This window comes from Haemaphysalis longicornis, unplaced genomic scaffold (genome assembly GCF_048455015.1).
Source record: "Haemaphysalis longicornis isolate Haplotype H1 unplaced genomic scaffold, Haemaphysalis longicornis Haplotype H1 scaffold_12, whole genome shotgun sequence".
In the NCBI taxonomy this organism is placed as follows: Eukaryota; Metazoa; Arthropoda; class Arachnida; order Ixodida; family Ixodidae; genus Haemaphysalis; species Haemaphysalis longicornis.
This window is the reverse complement of record NW_027526225.1, coordinates 4973160-4995142: the sequence shown is the minus strand read 5'-3', so window position 1 is coordinate 4995142 and position 21983 is coordinate 4973160. Positions and strand designations below refer to the sequence as shown.

Here is a 21983-nt window from a genome sequence, read left to right as displayed (position 1 = left end):
TGTCTACCAGCAGGATGCAATTACATTGGTTGGCATCCTGCGGAAGGAACTTGGCTCTGTTTATTACAAACGCACATTGACAGCCGATAAGAAGGATTCCCGGGTGACGAATTTGGTGACACTTTTGTAGCAGTGTGTTCCAATTGGATATAGTTCATGGTAAAAAAGAAAACCGGTGCGCATCTGCTTTAATACGGGGCATTTCAATAGTCCAACACGTTCGCTGCGTGTTTGACGCAATGTTTGTTGCTTGTTTCACTTCTCGCTGCTCGCTTCCTTTCGGAAATCATGCGGAAGCTATTTCTTCCGGTGCATCGTGTTTTTGTTGGCTGCAGAGGGCGCAGCAGCTAGCGGAGTAACATGCAGCCGCGAGGCGTCCGGCGTGCTGGCCGTGTACCTGTCCTCATGGGACCACGTGATGGGACCCCAGCTGGTGTTCCGCTGGCGCATGCAGTGCCCCGGGGGGGCGACCGACGGCTGCGGGGGCCCCCACTTCCTCAAGTGCCACCAGTTCCTCGAGAACCCCGAGGGATTCCTCGCCCGAGGGGAGGCGCCACAGCAGGTGACCTCGGCCCGCCCGCTGCATCTCCTTCTTTTTTAAAGCGAAAGCTATTTAAAGGGGCCACGCAGACAAAACACAAGTTTGGTTCGTTCGAAAGAATCATACTGAAAGAATCATACTGTTAGAATCATACTGACACCACTTTTAACGCACCCTTCGCTCAAATAAGCTACATAATTAGGAAAAAAGGGAATGGCCATGCAACCCACTAGCCCATTTCCCACAACAAAACCTATGATGTTATACGCGCCAGCTCTGCGATTGACTGAGGCCGGCAAAAGCAAACTCAAATTAGGCAGGGCTTATAATTAAGCGCCTGCCAAAGGAAGCTGTTTGCACTTAAATGTACAGCATATTCATTTTACAGCCGTAAGAGAGGTGGAGTAAACAATGAAAGTTACGAAAATACAAGTACCGTATAAACCGGATTATAGGTCGACCCGGTATATAGGTCGACCCCCTACCTTGAGGTGGGAAAAGTTGACAAAAAAATAATTTGGCACAGAAGCGCACTCACAATGTCTATATTTATTTTCGACGCCCGTCTGTCACTGCCACTCACTATGCCTGCCGAAGTCACTCGTCCGAGCTCTCAGAGTCGTCCGAGGATGACTGCTTCGCACTGTCATCTTCCATGCCATCAGGCGCGTTGCTGATGGAGCACTTCCTGAACGGTCGTGTAACCATGTCGTCGGACAGCAACTGCCCAGAGAAGGACACCCAGCTTGACACGGTCGCAACCGGCCCGTATAGGTATTTTTGTTGTCGCCGGCTATCCACTCATTGTACAGTTCGCGGAGCCGGTCCGCGCATGGCCTCCGGAGCGATCGTGAGCGAAGTTCCCGGACGAAGTCCGCCACTTTGTTCTCCAACTCGGGGTGCACCGCTTGACGTCCACAGAACGATCGGTTTCGGGGGTTGCACGCGCACAGCTTAGCTTTCTGGCTCCGCCAGTACCGCACACTTTTCTCTGAAACGCCTAACTGGCGTTACGCCGCCATATTCCCATTCTGCTCGGTGGCTCAATCGCCGTCAGCTTAAACGCCGCGGTGAACTGGCGTCGACTGCCGCCACTCATCTCGGAACAGAGACGTACAGAAATGTACGCACGCACGCGTAATAGACGAGTAAAAGACGAAAAACTAGAGAAAAGCGAAATCAAACAAAGGCCTGATAGAGCGAGAGAGCAGTCCGACACGAATGGCGATTGGCGACGGACTACACTTGCAAATTGTTGCCAAACAAGGATTTACATTCTGCCAATGACCGCTATATAAGACGAGGGGTGACTTTTGTGCGGATTTTTTTGGAAAAAAACTCGACCTATATTCCGGTTTATACGGTAAGCATAGAAGTACCGATGCACACTGCTGTTGGTACTGGGTGCACTATGTTTGTTTTAGCTGCACAGCAGCCCGCCGCTTTGGAGTTGTCTTACACGACACTGGCAGATTGGCGTAAGCGACGCTGTCTTACGCGATTCTGTTTGTCGAGCATACCCCATGTTTCATGAAACAATTACTTTTTGTAGTAACAAAAACAAGCCAGGTGCAAATGCAGTCAAAAACAAAGCAACGGCGGACAGCGGTCCGCGGCTGAGTATAGTAGCGCCACCTGGAAGGACTGACAGTAAGCAAGGCTGCAGAGCCTAATGACGCACTGGAAGTTCGTTTGAATACCCACCTTTGTGACTTCGTGGCAGACGTCACAAAAACACACAACTTGGCGGAAGAATCAAAATTTTAACCTAGATTGATTAACCTAGAAAATTTTAACCTAGATTGAAATCTTTCGAATAAAACCAACTTGTGTATTTTCGCTGCATGGGCCTTTGAAACTTGAGTTCCATCCATGCCTAATGCCATTCAAAACTCGGTGTGGCTGAGTGGAGAGGAGGAAAGCGCTAGGCCAAGAAGTGTGAGGGAAGGTGGCAAGGAGGCAAGCGGAATGCCCGCCTCAAGAAAAAAACACTTCCCGTGGTTGTAATCGAACTCGGACCCTTTGCGTTATGAAGCCGGCATCTATCTGATTGCACTGTCATTGAATTTGGAACGCTCAGCGTTTCCTTTATGTTCGTAGCGCGGGCGTTGGCTTTGGATTTTGGCCTTGGACTTCAGCCATGAAGACAAAAGGAGGAGCCATGAAGACAAAATGTTTATTAGAATGACTGCTTAGTCCCGATAACAATGATACCAATATCATTGCAATATTCAAACAAATAATGGAGATATTATAGAAAACGTGTGAAGCAGTCGCGACCCCCTAGCCAATTTCCCGCAACTTTTCATGACGTCACGGAACCTTGTTTGCGCAGTTGGCGGCCGCCTAACTGACCTGTCGCGACGACACATGACTGGGCATCTGTAATGGGGCCTCTAGTTCCATTTGACCGCATCACTTGAATGCTAAGGTACAGTTAACGCCCTGAAAATTATGTTTTATTGTTGGCCCGTATGTCGTCATTCTTGCTCATAACACGTCACTGTGGCGCAAAATTTGAAAGTTTTTAAATACTTCTTGCTTTTTTTTTCGTTAAAAAAACATCTTTTGTGGCTGTAATGGAGCTGAGTGAGATACTGATCCTAGTTCTTTCAAATTAAACAAAGTTGTATTCTCTCTTCGTGGCTCCTTTAAGCTAGTGAAGACACAAGCTCCGCTGTTTCCTCAGTCTGCACATCTCAATTGCAAAATTGGTGGCCGAATTTTTCTTTGGCGCAGTGGCGGCTCCCAAGCTACTATCTGGCAGGTCTCTATGACATCACAGTCTTGCTTGTGCGATTGGTTGGAGGCCCCCGTCCGAAGCTACCACTAAAAAACGTGACGGCAGTGGTAGTGGGGCCTCTAGTTCTGTTCAATCGTATCACCACTTGAGGACTAATGTGTAGCTTAATCACTGATGAGTACGTTTTTAGTGTTGACCCACATGCCATCACTCCTACCCATAACATGTCACTGTAGCGCACAATTTGAAACTGTTTCAATACTTCTTGCGTTTTTAGATGCGACTGCATCTCATTCACTCGCCTTGTCCCTCCATACGGCGTTGTTGTTGTCCGTCCACACCCCTCCCCCATTCTCCTCGCCGCGCGAGCTGCGCTCTCCGCCGCTCACCCCCTCTCCTCTCCGATAGCGAACACTCTCTCGCGGGGGGCATTGGATTGGATTCGATTGGGCTGGGTTGGGTTGGCTTGGATTTGGATTGGATTAAAGCGGATTGTGTTGGATTGTGTTGCGTCATATCCGCGCCACATTGCGTCATAGCCGCGGTCGTTCCAGCACCGGCCAAAGAAATAAAGAATACGTCATACGCGTTCCTCACACGTTTCACGCAATTAGAGAATCAACCCAACGGAAACAACAAGTGAATCCCGAAGATGCGTCGCATCTCCACAGGGTTCCCCTCTCGCGGGAAGGTGGGGTAATTTTTTCCGTTAAAGAAAAGTTTCTCATGGCTGTAATGGAGCTGACTGAGCTACCCAAGGCTGAGTTACTCGTTCAAACTAAACGAGGTTGTATTTTGTCTTTGTGGCGCCTTTCAGGCCTCCCGGCGAGGTGAGGAGGAAGAAGAAGACGTGCACGCTCCCAGTGTGCTGCAGCTGCTGCACGGTGGTTTAGAGCGTCGCGGTACCCGGTCGTGCCTGCTGCTGCTGCCGGACAAGGGTGCCGCCCTGCACGCCGTGACCTTTGCCCTCGCCGCCCCCGTCTGCCTGGCCGCCCTGTTCCCGCTCAGCACGCTCGCTGACCTCTGGCACCTGGTCAGCTTCACCGACCTGGCGCTGGCGCGTGTTGCGCTGGTCTGCCGCACGCCAGGGGTGAGAGCAGCGTTGGTCCGGACTCTGTTTCACTAATTGTGTACAGCACAGTGGAAGCTTGGAGGAGGGAACAGGCATTGCTGATAACATGCAGAAGGAAGCAGTCTGATGGCGTGTCAGCTGCATCTATGTAGACAATAAATAGTTGTCACACCACATAGCCTCATTTGAAAGGCGCTTGTCAGCTGCATCTATGTAGACGGACTTGCGAGTAAGGTGTTGTCACATAAATAGTTGTTACACTACGTAGCCCCATTTGAAAGGCGCTTGTACCTGTGCTGATTTGCCTGAAAGCTGCACAAACTTCGGACATGTTTACGTTGCTGAAGCCTTTGAAGAAAGCATGGGTGCGGTGTGGCGAAATATTTGAAGATCCTTGGGACCGCTTACAGGCAATTTATGACTCATCTTTAAAGGGGCAAGGCCATTTCAAACACTGTCGGAACATGAGGTACTTAATAAACTGGCTCACCACAGAGCCTACTGGCCCTGCACTAGTCTGCGGCGCTCTTTTCGTTTTGAGGGCATTGAAGGTTATATCAAGGTTGCCGAATGATAAACCAAGGCTACAGTGTCTCTTAAGGAGGGGATTGCAGAAAGATTAGCCGACTCTCCCTTCCTCTTTTCTTTTTTTTTCACAGAGTGGCAAACTGCCATTATGGACAGTTGTTGCTATGGCTTGCAGTTTGTGCATTTTCAGTACGCCTGCTCGAGTTACTAGGTGTGTACCAGGTATACAAAGCTTCAGGCTCAGTCACAGGCTTCCGCAGTCCTTGATCCGGATGAGATCTGCGCACACCAAAGGCAAGAGTGACCTAATTATAGTCCAACTGCCTTTTTAATGCATAGCATTGAGGGCCCCGTGTCATTAACTGTGAGCAATATGTGCCGTAGCGCCATCTTGCTGTGTTCACTGAAACCCTGGGGATTTTAAAGTGCTGCCCCAACAGATGGCGTGCAGGCAGGAGCAGAAAGTTTTCACCACTCACGGGCATCGCTGGGAGGTACGCTGACATCAGCGCTAGGGTGTAATGCGCTGTAGCACGTTCTTGTTTTTGATACACGCGTGATGGATGCACTGCCGTTTATCTGTGCTAGGCACGCTACAGTCTCCCTCATTGCCAAGTACAGGGGTGAGACAGCTGCGCATATTGCGCAGATTTGATACAAATTTGTTTTCCTGCACCAGGCTGCTCCGAAAGCTTGAAAATTGCAAAAATTGCGCCAAACTGCTCCAAAACAGTCTGAGAGCCAAGGATTTTAACGCTCCCGTCAGTTTTAGTGAGGAAAAATTCTTACTGACGGCATACTTTCCCAGCACCCCCAAGGTGATGGTGTTTGTGAAGATTTAGTTGATTGATCATTCAATGAGAAACTTGCATGAAATTGTCCCTGAGATAAATTTTCGAAAGTCACAAAGTCGGGTTGCACATGTTATATTCTGTACGTTTTTAAAGTTTTCCCATCGAAAACCATTGCAAAGTCCTGTAGAAAAAATACTTATGTGTACTGAGGCGTCAAACTACTTGTGCAGGTTCATGAAAAAAAACGCCATTTTCGGAGCGCCATATCTCTTGGTGTGGTGGAGATGTGAAAACGTGGCCGCAGGGCGAAGCAGTTGCTTGTGGTTCAGACAAAATGCTCTTCGCCGATTTCTACCTTGTTTTTAGTTATGGGGGTGGCTGGGTTTGCATTTAGTTGTTTGATCTGTTGCAGGAAGTTGCGGGAATCAAAGGACGGGAGTTCAAAAACAGCACGGCGCCCGCGAATTCTCCATGTTGCGGCCTTGAGTGTGAGGCCGGTGTGTGCTTGAAGTGAAATTTCAGATTCATTGTGGTGTTATGAAATGCTGAGTTATTGCTGCCTTTGAGAGCGAGCTTGCGAGCGGCGGCAATTGGACGATCGACGCTGCAGAAGTGGCGGCGCAGGCTTTATCGCCGCAAAATGTTCAAGCAGTGTCCGATAGCGGGGCGGGCTATTATTTCACGCTAGAAATAATGGTTCATTTATCTGAAGTGAAATTTAATGCCAAGAGGGAGGTGGCTAAACATACCAACGTTACTCAAATCACGATCGTAGTGAACATGCACCTTGGTGATTGAAAGCGGCAACTATGGGTGCGATGACTAGCTGTCACCTCACTTAGCGCAACCTTTGCCGTGGCTCTACACTTGTGCGTAAACCCGAGCCTGGGATTACAAAAATAACAATTTCAGCATTCACATGATAATAAAAATGCCTTACGATTGCTTAGTTTTTCAATTCGATATTTTGAACGGCACTCCACGCTATCTATGCATAGAGCCTAAGAATTTAAAAATGGTTTGTAAAAAAGAAGTTAGGTTCGTACCTTGTGATACTCTAGAAAAAACTTTATTGAAAGGCTGTTTCAGTGTTATGTACGTTCAAAACTGATCAAAAAGTGCACTTTCCAAGTTTCCAGAGTTGCCAAAAATTTGGTTTTTTAGGCTCCTAAGGTGAAATAATAAATGTTGTTCTTCTGCTCCAAATCAAGGTTCCTCTGCTCCAAAATCGAGATTTCGCTGCTTCAAAAACTGCTCCCAAATCTGATTCAGCTGTGTGACCCCTGCGAGTATGATAATGCTATCGCGTTGCAATTTAAAGATGAAGTTTGAGCGTCCTGCAATATTCTTTTTCGTCTTTTCAGCGCGAGCTCATGAAGAACCTGAGCAGTGCAACGTCGCTGCTGCACCGTTACTTTCAGCTGGCCTCCTCCCTGCTTGCCACTCGGACGCTGGACCGCAGGGTCAGTCTCAACTCCACTACCCGGGCAGAAACCTTGACTCCCAAGTTGTCAATTTTGCTAATATGTACTAGGCTCACACTGTTGAATAACCTCAGAGGCTTCTCATGCACAACCATGCTTTTATTGTATAGTTAGAGTACAAAATGAGCATTGGGTTCTATGTTTACGATGTTATTTGTGTACAGGTTAAACAGTAATGGCCCAAGGACGCTTCCTTGAGGTACACCGCATCAAACAATTCTTATTGAGTATTGTAGATTATCAGAGTTGTGGAAATGTTTAGAACTTCTGAATATCGAAGCGAATACCACAATATTCGATTAAGCTTCAAAATAAAGAGCGCTGTTCAAGAATGTTGAATAAATTTTTTAAATACGCATTTCAAAATTCAAAAACATGCACCGGTATTCTCTGCTAGCAGCAACAGGCTTTCCTGCACTGCTGCAGTTCCTTGCAGCCAAACAAGCGGCCAAACGACAAGAGAGGGCTGTTTTTTGGGGAGCACCTCTTACTCGTTGGCATTGGGCCAGCTCCGCGTTTTTTTTGCTTCTCTTTCAGCATACTGATGAGATGGTCGCACTCCACCTGCCCTAATTAACACTATTGGCAATCGCTAAATAATCATTCCCATTTGATGATATTATTTGAGAATCACTATTCGCTTAGTATTCACCCTGAAAGCAAGAACCACTATCGCACACCCCTAAAAATTATTTATCTGCATTTTTTTGCACGAGAAAGAAGGATCTAACCAAGAGTAAAGCCAGACCTCCTTTCCTACACTGTTTTGGCTTATAAAACAATACTTTAGGCCATATGATGTGTAACATTTCACTAAAATTTATGAGAATTGAAACTACAATATTTTTCTGTTCAGAACTGTTGAATGTGTATTCTATTTGGTCGAAAGGGCAAAGCTCCATGGAAATGCCCTCCTAAGTACCTATTGAAGCATAGCTTGTGATCAGTCTGTCAAATCAGTTTGATATTATTTCTTGAAAAACGTTTGGGAAGACTGAAAGAATGCTAATGTGTGGGCTTTTCCTGAAGCAGTTTTTGGTTCCTTACTTGTAGAAAACTTTTAACTTTGTTAGTTGTACTATATAAGGCAAGTTACAACCTAAATACATAAACATATAAAAAAAGCCTTGGTTGATGCCTCTGTCATAGGAATCGGTAAAAGACGGAAGTGAAATGTGCAGCAAAATCTGAAGCTGAGCATGATTTGTGGGTCGGCAGCTGTCTTGTGGGTGTGCTTGGCGAACAACGTCCTGCTGGCGGGTCACTTCGGCAAAGGTGTACTGGTGTCATTTCCGTGGCTCAGCGAAATCTTGGTGTATACCGGCATAAAACACTTTCATGTTAAAATATAAAACCCGAAAACGAACAACCCTAAGTATAACGTACTCTTTAGGGCTAAAGATGGTTTCCCCGCGAAAAGACCCTGTGTGCAGGGGTGCACCCTTTACAGGCCGCTTGCTCCGTTGTACCGGCGTCATTTCCGTGACGGATATGACGTCGGTGAAATCTTTGTGTATCCGGGAATAAAACACTTTCGTGTTAAAAAGGTGAGTAGCAATAATGTCAGTGATGATCCCAACTAGCAGACTAAATGTTGTTGGGGGTCTGAAAATATTTAAAATTTTATTTTCACAAACAGGTTCTAAAAACACAACGGAAACACATACCTATTAGAAAAGGTTGAACATGCTGCTTAATGATTGATATCATCAATGTTAAAGGGACACTGAAGTGATTTGTAAACATTGCGGGATTACTAGCGCAAATTGTAGTTCGGAGTCCGTAGGCATTGTTTCGACCACTCTGGCCGTGTTTACGCGAATTTATTTAGTAGAAAAATCAATTCGAAAATGCTGTCCTCCTCTCTTTACGCTCGCCCATTTTCTGTGGCGTTTTCGTGTGACGTCAGCAGGAGATGAGCTGGAAAATGGCTGCGCTACTGCACGGTTCGCCGACCAGCCGACCTACCGATCGAGTCAGTCGGCCCAGCGTTTCGTCCGCCGGCCGCCGACGGGTCGTCGCTATTCGCTCGCTCAATTGAAACTAAGCCACAACACCTTTGTGAATGAAAGAATGTGCCTTTCCTTACTTTGTTAGTTTGTACACTGTGTCAAACTTAGAGTCCGGGTTGCTCCACACAAGCGCTGCACAAGTGCACATGCGACGCTTCGCTGACTTTACGCTAGTAGGAAAATCTAAGGCCAATTGAAGGCGGGAGAAGAGTCAGCGAAGTCAATATAGGTACTAAGAAAATAAAATCAACCGAAACTTTTACCGTACAGCGCAAAACTAGGGAGCAGGAAGCACTTTTTGCGCTGGGTAAACAAGCACAGCGGTCAGCAGCACGACTGCACATCTGCGAACGCTTTTCCGTCAAAGAAATGCAATTGCTAGACGTGAGATATTGTGGAAGTTTGGGGAACACTTACTGCAGGAGTGATATACAACAAATAGTCACATAAAGTACTTAAAATGCCTAAAATAAATAAAAGTGTAAACTGGTCATACATTATAACCCTTATATATCCACACCGGCCAGCGCCGGCTCGTGGTCTAGTGGTTTGAGGCGCTGGAATTTGTATTGAAAGGCGCAAGTTCAAATCCCCGAGGGTACATGTATTTATTATTTTTTTTTTGTAAGTTGATTTTTTCGTATGCGGCCGATGTTTTCTGAACTGAGTTCACCATTTTTGGGCCGTAACGTTCACTGCTCCACGAGCGAGATCGCAGAACGCGCGCATACTGACAATGACGCGCTAGCGAGTTCTCGTTGGCGTGCTGTTGCCACAAGCACCGACTGCTTGCGGGCAGTGGACCCAGGCCTGAATCAGCACACCCTTGGCCTGGTGCGAACTAGCTTTTTACGAACAGACATGAGTGAGGCAAGCTCCGAATATGCGGGAAAAGTGCATGGCATTTGAGAGTCTGCGGTGACGCGGAGGGCGTTCATCCACTGCGTAGGCCTCGTCTAGTGATTTCTACGATTCCAAGCCGCCCTGGGAGGTTTATCTTAGACATCTGACAGCCGACAACATGGCAGAAGCGCGGTACGGCGATAATTGAGAAATCGAGAATGCCCATCCAACAACGCCATCAGATGTCAAGCATGTTGTTTTACAGAACCGAAACCGAAACCGAAACTTTTGATTGCTAACCTTGGGCATCGTCCAATTACGGTGCCCCCCCCTCCTGACGTCACAGCCTTTAGTTGGTGCGGCCGCCGCAAACCACGCATAGTAGTTTTTCTTCTTTCGCGCTTTGTAAAATAATTACCGATTTGTCAACCGGATAAACGATGAATAGTGTGTTAATTTGAGCCAGTCTACACAGTGCAAGCAAAAACGGGAGCTTGACAAATTCACTTCAGTGTCCCTTTAAAATGCGTGATAGTGCAGTTTATTTTATGCTGCATAGGTCACTCCCGGTACCATGTCTTGCGAGCTATGTTTACGCAATTTTACGTTGCCCAGGGTTACCCATTCGTCTAAAAAGCTTTACGAAAATGTACGGAAACTGAGCTTTACTTTACAAGGTGGCGACACAATTTGCCCCGAGATACCAGATTTAGTTTTTGAGAGTTCACTCAGAGTTGCCAACCCCACAAGATGGAGCTCCTTTAATGATTGAGTCTGAGCTAGTTGGTATTCTATGATCCGCCACAGCTAATTAAGTGCAGAAATTTTCATACTAAGGACATGACAGGCAAGTATAGGTGCTACCTTGTAAATTAATTTTATTTACCTAGCGAGACAAATACATTAGGAAAGAAAAAGAGCACACAAGCACAAAGAGGTTATACAACTTATGTTCTGCACTTTTAACCCCCTTTCTTGGCTGATTCTGTCGTCCCACCTTCTGCAGGCATCGGTGAATGCGCTGAGCCGAAGTGACCGACTACCCGAAGAGCTCATTCGCCGAGCACTGCAGTCGCATATCCAGACGCACCGCTGCTCGGTCGTCATTGGCGACAATGTTGCACAGGTTGGTTGACAACATTCTCTCCCCCACAACACTTGCTTTTTTTCACTGAGAGCTTTTTTTTTTTTTTTTTTTTTACTTCGTGCGGTAACTTTTGGGGTGGCAGAAGCCGCATTGCAAAAGTAACTCGTAGATGGCGCCACATGCTGTGCTGGTCTTCAGAGACATTTGTGACCTCTGAAAGGAGACACAGAAGAGCGCTTGGAAGAAGAAACCATCGGCCGGACGTGGTTTCCGACATAAGTCTCTTTCATTCCTCATTTTTAGGGCCCCTCACTTTTTGCGGTGGAACATGTCAAATTCTGCGATTATAGATAGGGGAATCTGCAAAATTCCGCGACAACATTGAAATGGCATAAGGTACATGTAACAGTTCATTTATTAGACACTTCAGACTCCTAACATGCTAGATTTTATTTACAACTGAAGGAAGCTGTTGTGGCTGAGCATCTGGTGATGCTTTGTGCTTTCTCCACCAAGAGAATGGAGCTTGTGAGTCACGATGTCACCATAGCGACTGAATGACTTTTCTGCGTCAACAGAGTTGATTGGCACTGACAGGTATTTTAAGGGCAATGGAAGAAAGTGTTGGAGTCAGGAGTTTCATCCCAGCCCAGAAAGCCAGGACATCAAAATCTTCACCTGGCTTTTCTTGTTTAGAAAGAAATTGTGCCAAGTGCCTGTCACTAGACTTGAGGTCTTGGGCAGACTGCAGGACACTTGCCATTCAGCAGCTAGGGCTATAAATCCAGGAACGACCCCAAACTCTGATCTCTTCTCTGAGAGGCACCCAACTTGCTGGGGGTCCAAGCACCTCACACTCTTGAAGAACTTCCAAGTGTCAGAGTTCTCCAAGTATACTAGTGCCTTGCTAGCCGCTTTACTCATTGCATCCTTCATTTGTTTGCAATCTGACCGGCCTTGTCATGTGCAATGTTCTCTTTCTGTGGCTATGGCTAAGCCCCTTAATTCGGGTGGAGGCTGCACCACCTAGCCTCTTTTATTATTTGATAAGGTAGTAATACGCAGATGCAAATTAAAATTTTCAACAGTAAAAATGTTGCAGACAATTAATAGAAACCATTTTGCTATTGCTAATAAAAAATACCACTTTTCCACCATATTTCACCGAATATATCGTTTTGGGGGCTTCCGCGAAAACACTCCAATTCCGCGATTTTTCGCGGAATTGCGGAAAGCTAGGGGCTCTACTCATTTTAAACTGCTCCGTATTTGTATTGCCCACAGGATTTCTATTGCAAGAGCAGTTTGCTTTGACCATGCTGTTAATTACGTTGGAACAGAGGATGTTCCCTCTACAACATCTGTGGACTGTGTAAGGTTTCTTGCCAAATACTAAGAGAATACCAGTGTTCAGGTGACCAAGAAACCTTTGGTCAGCAAGAGAATGGTGGCCGTCACGTCACGCACAACCACCCTGCAACACTGGCCTCAAGTGAACAAACTTTGTTAAACGTACGGCAGTGGTGGCGAGCTTTCCCTGCAGTTCCTCAGTTTCTTTTTTTTTTTTTTTTTTTTTTTTTTTTTTTCATCTTTCATCAGCTTCAGATTCGGAAACCAGTCATTCCGTGCATGAAACGTTGATGTTGACGAAGGCTGGGCATAGTTAGGCAAACTGGAAAATCACCGTGCCAATAGTGTGCCTACAACATCATTGCGAATGAACGGAAGCGTGCACTTTTACCATATTTGCACGGCTCTAACGCGCACCCTTTTTGGGGGGAAATGTAGCCTTCAAGTTTGTGTGCTTGTTGCAATTGGGTTCAAGACCGAAATAAGCCTTGAAGCGGCCAGCAACATTTCCATGGATGCGACTTTTCCCAAAATCCAACTAAATCCAATCAAAAACAACCCTCCAACATTACGGCAGTAAATTCTAAAAATTTCGGCGCCCCTATTTCTCAGTGGGAATACCTTAGTCGGCTGTTGCACATTTTCTCCGCTGCTGCAATTTGCATGACACGTCTAACACCCATTATGAAGGTCGAGGCATTTGAAATTGCAAACACTTCCGATGTTCCCCGGTCCAGTTTTATATCCAGCAGGAGCTGGATAAGCAAGTTTATGAATCACATGAGTGATTTTTTTCTGCCACAGTTGCATGTGTCAAATAAAACATCTCCTGCCACGTGCATGGTGTCGTATTGTCTAGATGTGTGCCAAATGTGCCAAATTGGTGTCAAATTATTTTATCGAATTTCTCTGCGTAACGTGCCTGCATGTTACAGTCAGGGGCATGCTACAATCGTGCAAATACGGTACTCATCAACTCACTGACTTGACTTTTTTCAAGCTAGTTGCCCACCCTCTACCTTCCAAGTGTCAATGTATACAGCACAGTAGCAGCCCTCATCTCCTGGTGGCTGACAGCCTCAATAACTCTCTTCCCCCCCCCCCCCCCCCCCCCCCCCCCCCTTAAAAAAAACTAACGCTTTCTGCCAAAAGTTAGCTGCTCAAGAACCTCACTTATTATGAGGGCTGCTTGGATTTCCAGTAGATGGCGCTTTTTTTTTCTAAGGCCTTTGGCGTCACCAGGTGTTGCTGATTACTACGTGAGGTGCATATTTCATTGTTAGAAGACACTGATTAGGAGTATTTGAATGACTGCCACTGCAAAGGAGGAGGCAACATCTCGCCTTCTAGAGCAACCATCACAGCAGCAAAGTTGCACAAATGAGGTTTTGGACCATAAATGAGGTTTTGGACCATACTCATGCACCATACTTGGCATTGTCCAACTTTTTCCTCTTTGCAAACTGGACTAGAAAATTTGAATTGGTGGGACAAGGTTTTTTGTTGTTGTTGGTGAATGAAAAAAACTGCCACCTCCAACGAATGTTTTACCACCCTTGACACAGCATGCTTCTGTGATGACATGAAAAAACTTCCAAGCTTACAGGAACAAGTCACCCCTGTAGACACAGCATTTATGAAGACAGTAAGGCCTCGTCATAACAAACTCCCTTGATTGGAATCCTTGCTTTAGTCAAAGTTTTTTTCATGGCCAGTACAGAGAGTGCAAATGAAAGTTTTCTGTCAGTGGAGTGTTTCTAAGGAAATGCTTAATTTGTTTGTTTCTATTTTTTTGGTGCTGTGCTTATGAGAAGGCCCCCCCAAAACATTTCTGGTCAAGAAAGTGATTGCGTGCGAGCCTTCCGAGATGCCTGCTGAGATGCATGTGGCGTGTGCCTACAGGTTGAGCCCGCCCTGCATGCCCTGAGGGGACTGTTGGACCATGAGGAGCTCTTCTGTTCGCTCTGGGGTGATGCCTTGGAGCCTTCCTACCTGCCGGGGCTTCAGCTGCAGGCAAGTACCGACCGCCTCCTGTTCAGCTGCCAACTTTAAAGGGGCCTTGAAGACAGAAGTCAAGTCTGGCTCATTAAAAAGACTGCTTTGTTCTGGTAACAATGACACCAATTCTTATATTGAAACTTTGGAGGAATAGTTGAAATATTAGGGGAGAGAGATAAAGCAGTGGCGACACCCCGCCCATCGTTCTGGCGATTTCTCTACGCCATAGCAGAATCTTGTTTGTGCGATTGGTGGCTGCCGATCTAAGCCACCACCAAGAAACATGATTGGTCAATTGTAGCATAGCCTAAATTTCTCCTTGATCATGTCACTTGGATTCAAACGTCCAATTAGCACGCTGATAACTGTGCCTTTGTTGCTGGTCTATATTGTTATGGGGCCACAGGATGCAGGACATGAACCATGAGAGATGCGAACGATGTATTTACACCATGTACATGGTGACTACTCGAGCACTCGAGTGCGGTTGTGTGGCGGTGTCATTATGCGGCGGAAACGTGCTTTCTGTAACCAGTCGGTGGTGTGCAGGCGATTGTCTAAAGAAAAGCTCTGAGGCATTTGAGGGTAGACATAGTAGCAGGCTATGGCATTCACTGCCTCGAGTACATAAATGCGCAGTTTATTGGAATGGTGGATCCCACTGGTCGTGTTGGAGCGGGTTTTCTTGCCTTGCGAAGGAACATTGTGTGTTTGGCTGATTGACATGGAGTGTGTCTGGATTTTTTACTGGTATAGTTGTATTAAGTCAGTCTTGAGTCAAGAGGACATTTAGGGGCATTCTGAATAAATAAATAAACATAAAAATTAGGGATGGGCGAATATTCGGAATTGTCGAATATTCGATCGAATAGCTCTCTATTCGTTATTCGCTTCGATCCGAATGCAGGTATTCAATATTTTCGAATTATTCGATGCTCCCGAATAGGCAGCTGAAAGCCAAGCTTTTCGGTCAAGCTTTCCGAGAGTTACCCCAGGCTTGGCTCAAGACCCACCGACGCGGACATTTCTATTATCAGTGCCGGCACTGCCGAGTTGCTGCCTTGCCTAGAGGTTCGACGATGCTCTCGGCCGCCAGCACACTTTAGGTTAAAAAAAAAAAGGCGGCACTGAAACGACACCGCTCCGAACATCGCGGCACCAAGCCAGCAGACTTGTACAGGCCGCCATTTTGAATAGGCATGCCGCCATTTTGAATAGGCTCGCACAGCGCGGCAGTGCTAAAGTGAACTAGAAGAGGGTAGTGGGCTTACTGGGCCTGGCCGCCTGACGCAGTTTATGTCGCATCCGCAGGGTGGCGCCACAAATCCATGCAATGTAAGGCCTCGATGCTTTCGGTTGTCCGCCAGCGAGTGCACGATGGCGGGGTGATACTGTTCGCAAGAGTAACATTTAAAAGAAGTGTATTTCTCTGGCGCGTATTTGATGCGAAGGAGCGATGGCTAGTGTCGCGCACATTTGCAAATTCAGTGGTTCGTTTTACAGCCGAGAATTGGCAAGAAATCTGTGCGCAACAGCGGATGTGTTCTGCTCTTGCCAATTTCGTTTTTTTTTTTTGCACAGCCTGCCTCCGCAAAACTTTAGTATTTGCGTGACAAAACTACACATTACGTTGGCCAGCTTGCCTGGTGCTATGTAGCTTTCTTCTCTTTCATGAAATATGCTTTATAAAAAATCAACCGCAAGCGGGACCTCATACTGCGCAACAGGCATCTTGTGATTACGGCCGATATTGAGCAGATCATTAGCGCATAATGGAGGATTTTTAAGGACGTAGCAACAGTTCTCATATTCTCGCAGGTTACGGTACCACGCGCAAAAACCAGCCTGGGTGGTGCTTGCTCATGGAAGTCGTAGTAAAGTCAGCGGCTACGTTATTTGCGCCAGATCTCGACCCCGCTTTTTTCGGCGTGTATTAGTTTAACTATTACAGCTCCCGAAAGACTTGAGTTGACCAAAGCAGGAATATAAATTGATTTCTCTCTATGATTAACTCGTATAGCTATGTAAATAAATATGATGCTGTCGTAGCAACAGAATTTTGGTTTTGATCAATGCTCATATGTCTGAGCATTTTATAGTTCTGATTTTTTATATTTATTATTACAAGCATATTTTTGTTCTATATTTTCCCGCACAGGTCCAGTAAGGAAAGAATCTTTATCTGTGATCCCTTAATGAAAGAATCTTCATCTGTGAACAAAAATTGCACAATATTTATTTACAAGCAACACATATACACAGTAAATTTGGAACGAACACCACGCACTCTTCCTTAGGAGCAACGGCTCAACTTTAGGTGCTTTGCTTTCTGTCGCCTGGCTGACTTCGCCAGGTTTAGCCCCTTCGTGTAGAAGTGCAGTCGTGCAACAACATAGAAATTAATTATTGTTGCAGAAAGTGTGGGAGCGTGAGAGGGGCAGCCAATCTCCCGAAGGAGCCGCTCCTTCACAACTGCTAGAACATCAATAATGCTGTCGGCATGCAGCTGATGATGGGAGAAGCACTCAGTAAAGATATCCTCCAGCTTCCTCACAAAGCCGAACAGCAAGCCAGAGGGGTACAGAAGCCCCCCTTTGTCACAAAAATGTGTTAGTCGAGCAAGCTGGAAGTCTTCTCCGGGGGAAGGCATAGTGAGAAGTTTTATACAGGCTTGGCAACTGGTCTTGATAATGCACTTTCTTGCAACATAACCAGCAATGTGAAATATGAGCCTGTTATCGCTTCTGACAATGTGTTGGTTGTGGTCATGAGACTTGCCAGACACTGAAAGCGATGGCTGAGCTTCTACATTGGCTACCAATGGTGAAGGCTCACTTTCTGCACATGGCGTACCATTCACACAATCGCCCACCTCAAGCAGGGAGCCTAGAGTGCTCTGATCGCAATTGCCTTGGCTGACCGTCTTTACTAAGCCATAAAAAGAAAGGCAATTCACAATAACTAGAAACTGACTAGGGGTTGGGTGGTCATTGCTTCCTGATGCGTGTCTCACAATACCAAAAAGGTTCTCAAGGGGATCTTGACTAAGTTTTGAGGTCATAAGGAACTTGTACCCAACCTTCTCAGTCAGGTATGCAAGAAGTTCTAAAGTGCTTGTGATGGTGACACGTAGCCCAGCTGCGGTTACGTCACTTATAAAGCCTCCTCCAGTGGCTCTAGCGTGCTTCTCCCATTCAGTAAGGTAGCACAAAAAGTCCTCTAAGAACTTAGACCCCGGTGAACCAGGTCGAAGAGCCTCAGCAGGGTACCGAGACGTCATCACAGATATCAGCCGGTGAATCTTGCTGAAAGGTATGTAACAAAAACAGACAAAACAAATTAAGCGATTACTTCTCTTGCTACAACTGTTGTCTTCTACATGTTCCATAACAAATGTACTAGTTAATGAAGAAGGCACACTTGTGAATTAATTTGATTAAAACAGGCTTTGCGAAAAGGTAGGAGATTTTTTTACCTGAAAAACTCCTGTGTTGCACTGATGCTTCCAAGCTTGTCTTTGAAGAGATGAAAAGCTTGAAGTACCTTTGTGCCAAAAAGTTGGAAAGCATAACTAACACGCATCTTCTCGAAGTCGTTAGGCTGTAGGTGACTTAGCGTTATCCCGGGCATGACTTTCAGGGTCACATTGGATGAGTCGATGTCAAAAGCTTTTTTCACCGGCTGCATGTCAATCTGCAGAGAAATTTGAAGAATTTATTAGAACGTTGTACCTGTCATTTCAAGCAGGCACGGAGTTGGATGTTAATTGCTGAAGACACATAATACTGAAACCCATTATCATGAGTACAAAGAATTTTATCAGCCTCTTACAACAGCCCTCGAGAATTTGTTAATGTATTTACTGTATACCCAACAATATGCCTGACAAATGCAATCAACAACCAATTAACTTGGTTCTATGTTATTACCATACAGGTAGCATAAGCGTAATTTGGCTAAGCTACTGATAGCAACCAGTTACCGAAAGAAAATTAGTTGCTGACTCACGTGGCCAGAAGGGGTGTTGAATCCAGAAATGAGGAAGGCGTTGCGCAGGCATTTAATAAGGTGCGGGAAATCTGATACGAAGAACAGATGTCTTGAAGCATCACTAGGGTGCTGGACTTTACAGTTGACAGAATTTGCAGTTCCCCGTACTCCCATGATCTTCCACATTCTCTTGTTCCAGCTAGCACCGTCTGTGGTAACAAAGTCCACGAAAAGTCCACTCTTTTCAGCCAGAATGGTTGCTTCGATTACAACCTTGGCAAGTGTGTCCCCCTTCATGTTCCCCTTCGTGGCAAAATAGCCAATGATTTGGCTCCATTTACCTTGAAATGGGACAAACAAAATCACCATTCCGTGGTCACTAGGTGTGCTTTTGTCTTTTTTTGTGGTAAATGGGCCTAAATCCACAAAACCTTCTACCACACCAGACTTTTTCACCGATAGGTGTTCAGAAAGTTTTAACTCATCAATGAGCAAACCTCCATGCCTCTTGTAGGCGTCCATATCGGCTGCTTTCACTTTCAGCATCCTCAAAACCTTCTCACTGAAGCCAAAAACAGTCCGATACACAGATACGTAGCGTTTCAAGGTTGACTTGCTTGGCAGGGACAGGATGTGGTTTTTTCGAAGGTGTTCGTAGAGACGAGGGCTCTTCATCTTCATCAAGATGCAGTCCAAAATCCAGCTTTTCGTAAAGCGTACACCCTTAGGCTTCACCTTTGATGCTGCAAAGCATTGCTTAACAGCCTCTTGTTGTCTCGGAGGAAGGTTTGAGATTTGCTCCAGCAGAACTTCTTCCTTTTTGGTCGCATTCTTCTCTTGAAGCCGTCCCAGCTCCTCTTTAGCATGGCTAAGGCGAGTGAAAAGGCGCTTGTTTCTTCTCAGCACTGTCCGCAGTTTTAACGAAGCTGACTTGCAGTTCTTGGCAGCTGTTCGCTGTACTCTGGACCGGCGGGTCAGCAATGCTCGTCTCAGGTAACGGCATGACACACACTGTGTACCTGGAAGAAAAAAATGAATGTGTTATTACCAGATTTCTGGCATCATGCGCAAATAGTGAGCTGCTCTGGCGATTTTATCTGAGCCTCTGAAGTTCAAGTACCAGAATGATAAATACCTGTTTTGGCCACTTGGCCCAGGCAGTTGCTGCTGAAGTAGACGTCTTCGCGTGCTACCGCATGGGCTTTCAGCTTCTGGGTAAGGAGTGCCCCATCATATTCTTGGCACTTGATTGCCCCTGTGCAAAGGCACATGGAGTCCGCTGCTTGTAGAATTTCTTCCGCCACCTGTTTTGTCTCAACGGCACTCTCCTTGATCAAGATGCCTCTGGCAAACACCTTGCAGTAGGTCTTTGAAGGCGAGTCAAAAAACATCACCACTTTTTCGGAGTGCACCTCTGATTTCGATGACAAAACAGACGTACAATACACAACTCCGTCATGTTCCGGAAAGTTGTGCTTGCTCCACCGCGCGGACGGCAGCACCAAATAGTCGAAAACGCTGGCATCGTCCGAAGCTTCTGCAGAGTTCTGCACGCCTGTGCTCTCTTGTCGGCCTGCCTCCGATCCTTGCTCGGCAACAGCAGCAGCGGCATCAGTGTCTGTTGCCGGTGCCGACACGTCAACTTCCCTACCAGCATGAAGCATGCGCTTCGCCGGCGTCCTGCTATTTTCCGCCTTCCTTTTTCGAGGGGCCCTTTCATGCACTGTTTTTTTTGTCAAGTACGCGGGCAAATTAGGTAGAATTGTAGGGACTGCGTCACTTCTGAGTGCTGGCTTCCCTCGCTCAATGCGTACCTCTTCGCCGTTGACGGTATGCACATAATGCCGAACTATGCAACCAGGCTCAAAATGAAGCTCGCAAACAGCACTCGTGTCTTCAAGGGGTTTGTCTGCCCGATGGAGATTCTTTTGCCACTTTTTGCGTAACTCTAAATCCTTCGGGGCGATGAAGAGAGACGGCTTCGTAGCACCCTTCACGTGAACATAGCCCGTTTGGCATCCGGGTGCATAGCAATGGTTTTGCCGGCGCGGTGGCATCTCGAACGATGTCCCTTCGCTATAACAAGCACAGTACGTACCACCACCTCTACGGCATCTTATTTCCGGAATTACCCACGCACGTTGGCAAGCGAAGCGACGCAAACTCGCACGAAGTTGGCACGACAAAACACTACCAGCACGGCGTTGCTTCCATTGCATAGATCAGTGGCGCCACCCTGCGGGCTCTAGGAGAAACGAAATTTGTCGACATGAGAACGGCCATTGCAATGCATGGCTTGGGCGGCTGAGTAAGCCCACTACCCTCTTCTAGTTCACTTTAGCAGTACGCCGCACTAAGCGAGCCTATTCAAAATGGCGGCCAGCCACTTGCGCTTTGCTTGGCTACAGCCGAGGATACTAGTGGCTACAATACTTCTTTTTTTAACGGAGCTTCTAGGCGGCGCTTAAGTCTGCGAGTTTCTAGGCGGCGCTTAAACTTGTGAATGAGCAGCCTGCGGAAACTGCTGCACCTAGAGCATGTGGCGCAACAGGCATTTCTTCATGAAAACTTGTGAATACAGCAAAGGAAAGCTGTGTGTAAGATTTTGCAATAAATGTTCAACTGGTAATAGTTTTACACAATGCTGTACCTACGTGAGTTCTAGTTATTAGAAAAAAATGTGTACATTAGTCAGGTCACAAGTTGCTCATTTGTCTTTGTGATTTGCAATGTGCACTATTCGAACTATTCGATTCGAAATTATTCGACCAAATCACTATTCGCTTCGAATTCGCTTCGAACCTCAAAATCTATATTCGCCCATCCCTAATAAAAATCTGTCTTGATCCAGCTGGTAAACTATTGTGTGTGTGAGTGAATGATTCAATTGAAGGTTCGAAGGAATGAATTGATTGCACTGAAGATGTACTGCATTATTGTGTTTACTCAGGAAGTATGCAATGCAGTGCAGCCAAACGGAAAGAAGGAGTAAGAAAGTTTAGAAAAGAACACGTGCAACAAAATGTGTAGTGACTTCTTAATAAGAAACAAACAGTAGTACGGTAGTTGTCATCTGCTAGCACAGTGTTGCCAGATTGTTTTTTTTTTTTTTTTTTTTTTTTTGTTTTTGAGTTCCATCTCTTTTGGAGCAGGATTATGTTTCACTAGTTGATGCAGATTTAGCCGCTCTGTGTGGAATCTTCTCACTCCTGTCAAGGCTTGGTTGCATATTCGAGATCCACGAGTGGAATTCACCATTAGGTTTTCTTGAAGGGACTTTCCCAGTGGTCAAATTTGGTTGTTGGCAACTTGTTATGACATAGCCTGATAGAACCCGCCGCGGCGGCACAGCGGTCAAGGGGTTGTGCTGCTGAGTCCAAAGACGCAGTCTCGATCCCGATCGCAGTGGCTGCTTTTCTGATGGAGGTGAAAAGCGAAAACGTCCGTTCGTCAATATTTCGGCGCACGTTAAAGATCCCCGGGTGGTCAGAATTAATCCAGAGTCCTCCTCCACTACATCGCACCTCATATCCCAGGTGTA

At 46.2% G+C, this 21983-nt stretch overlaps 2 protein-coding genes across 2 annotated transcripts in view; one reads left to right on the top strand and one right to left on the bottom strand.

Moving 5' to 3' along the window:
• LOC144162313 (uncharacterized) overlaps positions 1 to 21983 on the top strand; it is a 36193-nt gene that overhangs the window by 1644 nt on the left and 12566 nt on the right. The window contains exons 2-6 of the mRNA XM_077692792.1: positions 336 to 562; positions 4102 to 4374; positions 7043 to 7141; positions 11024 to 11143; positions 14357 to 14467. Coding sequence (XP_077548918.1) covers positions 336 to 562; positions 4102 to 4374; positions 7043 to 7141; positions 11024 to 11143; positions 14357 to 14467 — 830 coding nt within the window. The remainder of the gene's footprint in view (positions 1 to 335; positions 563 to 4101; positions 4375 to 7042; positions 7142 to 11023; positions 11144 to 14356; positions 14468 to 21983) is intronic.
• On the bottom strand, positions 19174 to 20705 carry LOC144162159 (uncharacterized). Its single transcript, XM_077692642.1, has 3 exons — positions 19578 to 20705; positions 19253 to 19461; positions 19174 to 19185 (listed from the first exon to the last, which is right to left on the bottom strand). The coding sequence occupies exons 1-3, from the start codon at positions 20659 to 20661 to the stop codon at positions 19174 to 19176; spliced, it is 1305 nt and encodes a 434-aa protein (XP_077548768.1). The 5' UTR covers positions 20662 to 20705.

What these genes read in the sequence shown, in the direction of transcription:
- LOC144162159 (XM_077692642.1), bottom strand. Translation starts at nt 20,661, where the DNA reads ATGCAATGGAAGCAACGCCGTGCTGGTAGTGTTTTGTCGTGCCAACTT. An exon ending in GGGCCAAGTGGCCAAAACAG is followed by an intron (nt 19,462 to 19,577) that starts GTATTTATCATT and finishes TTTTTCTTCCAG; the next exon opens with GTACACAGTGTGTGTCATGC.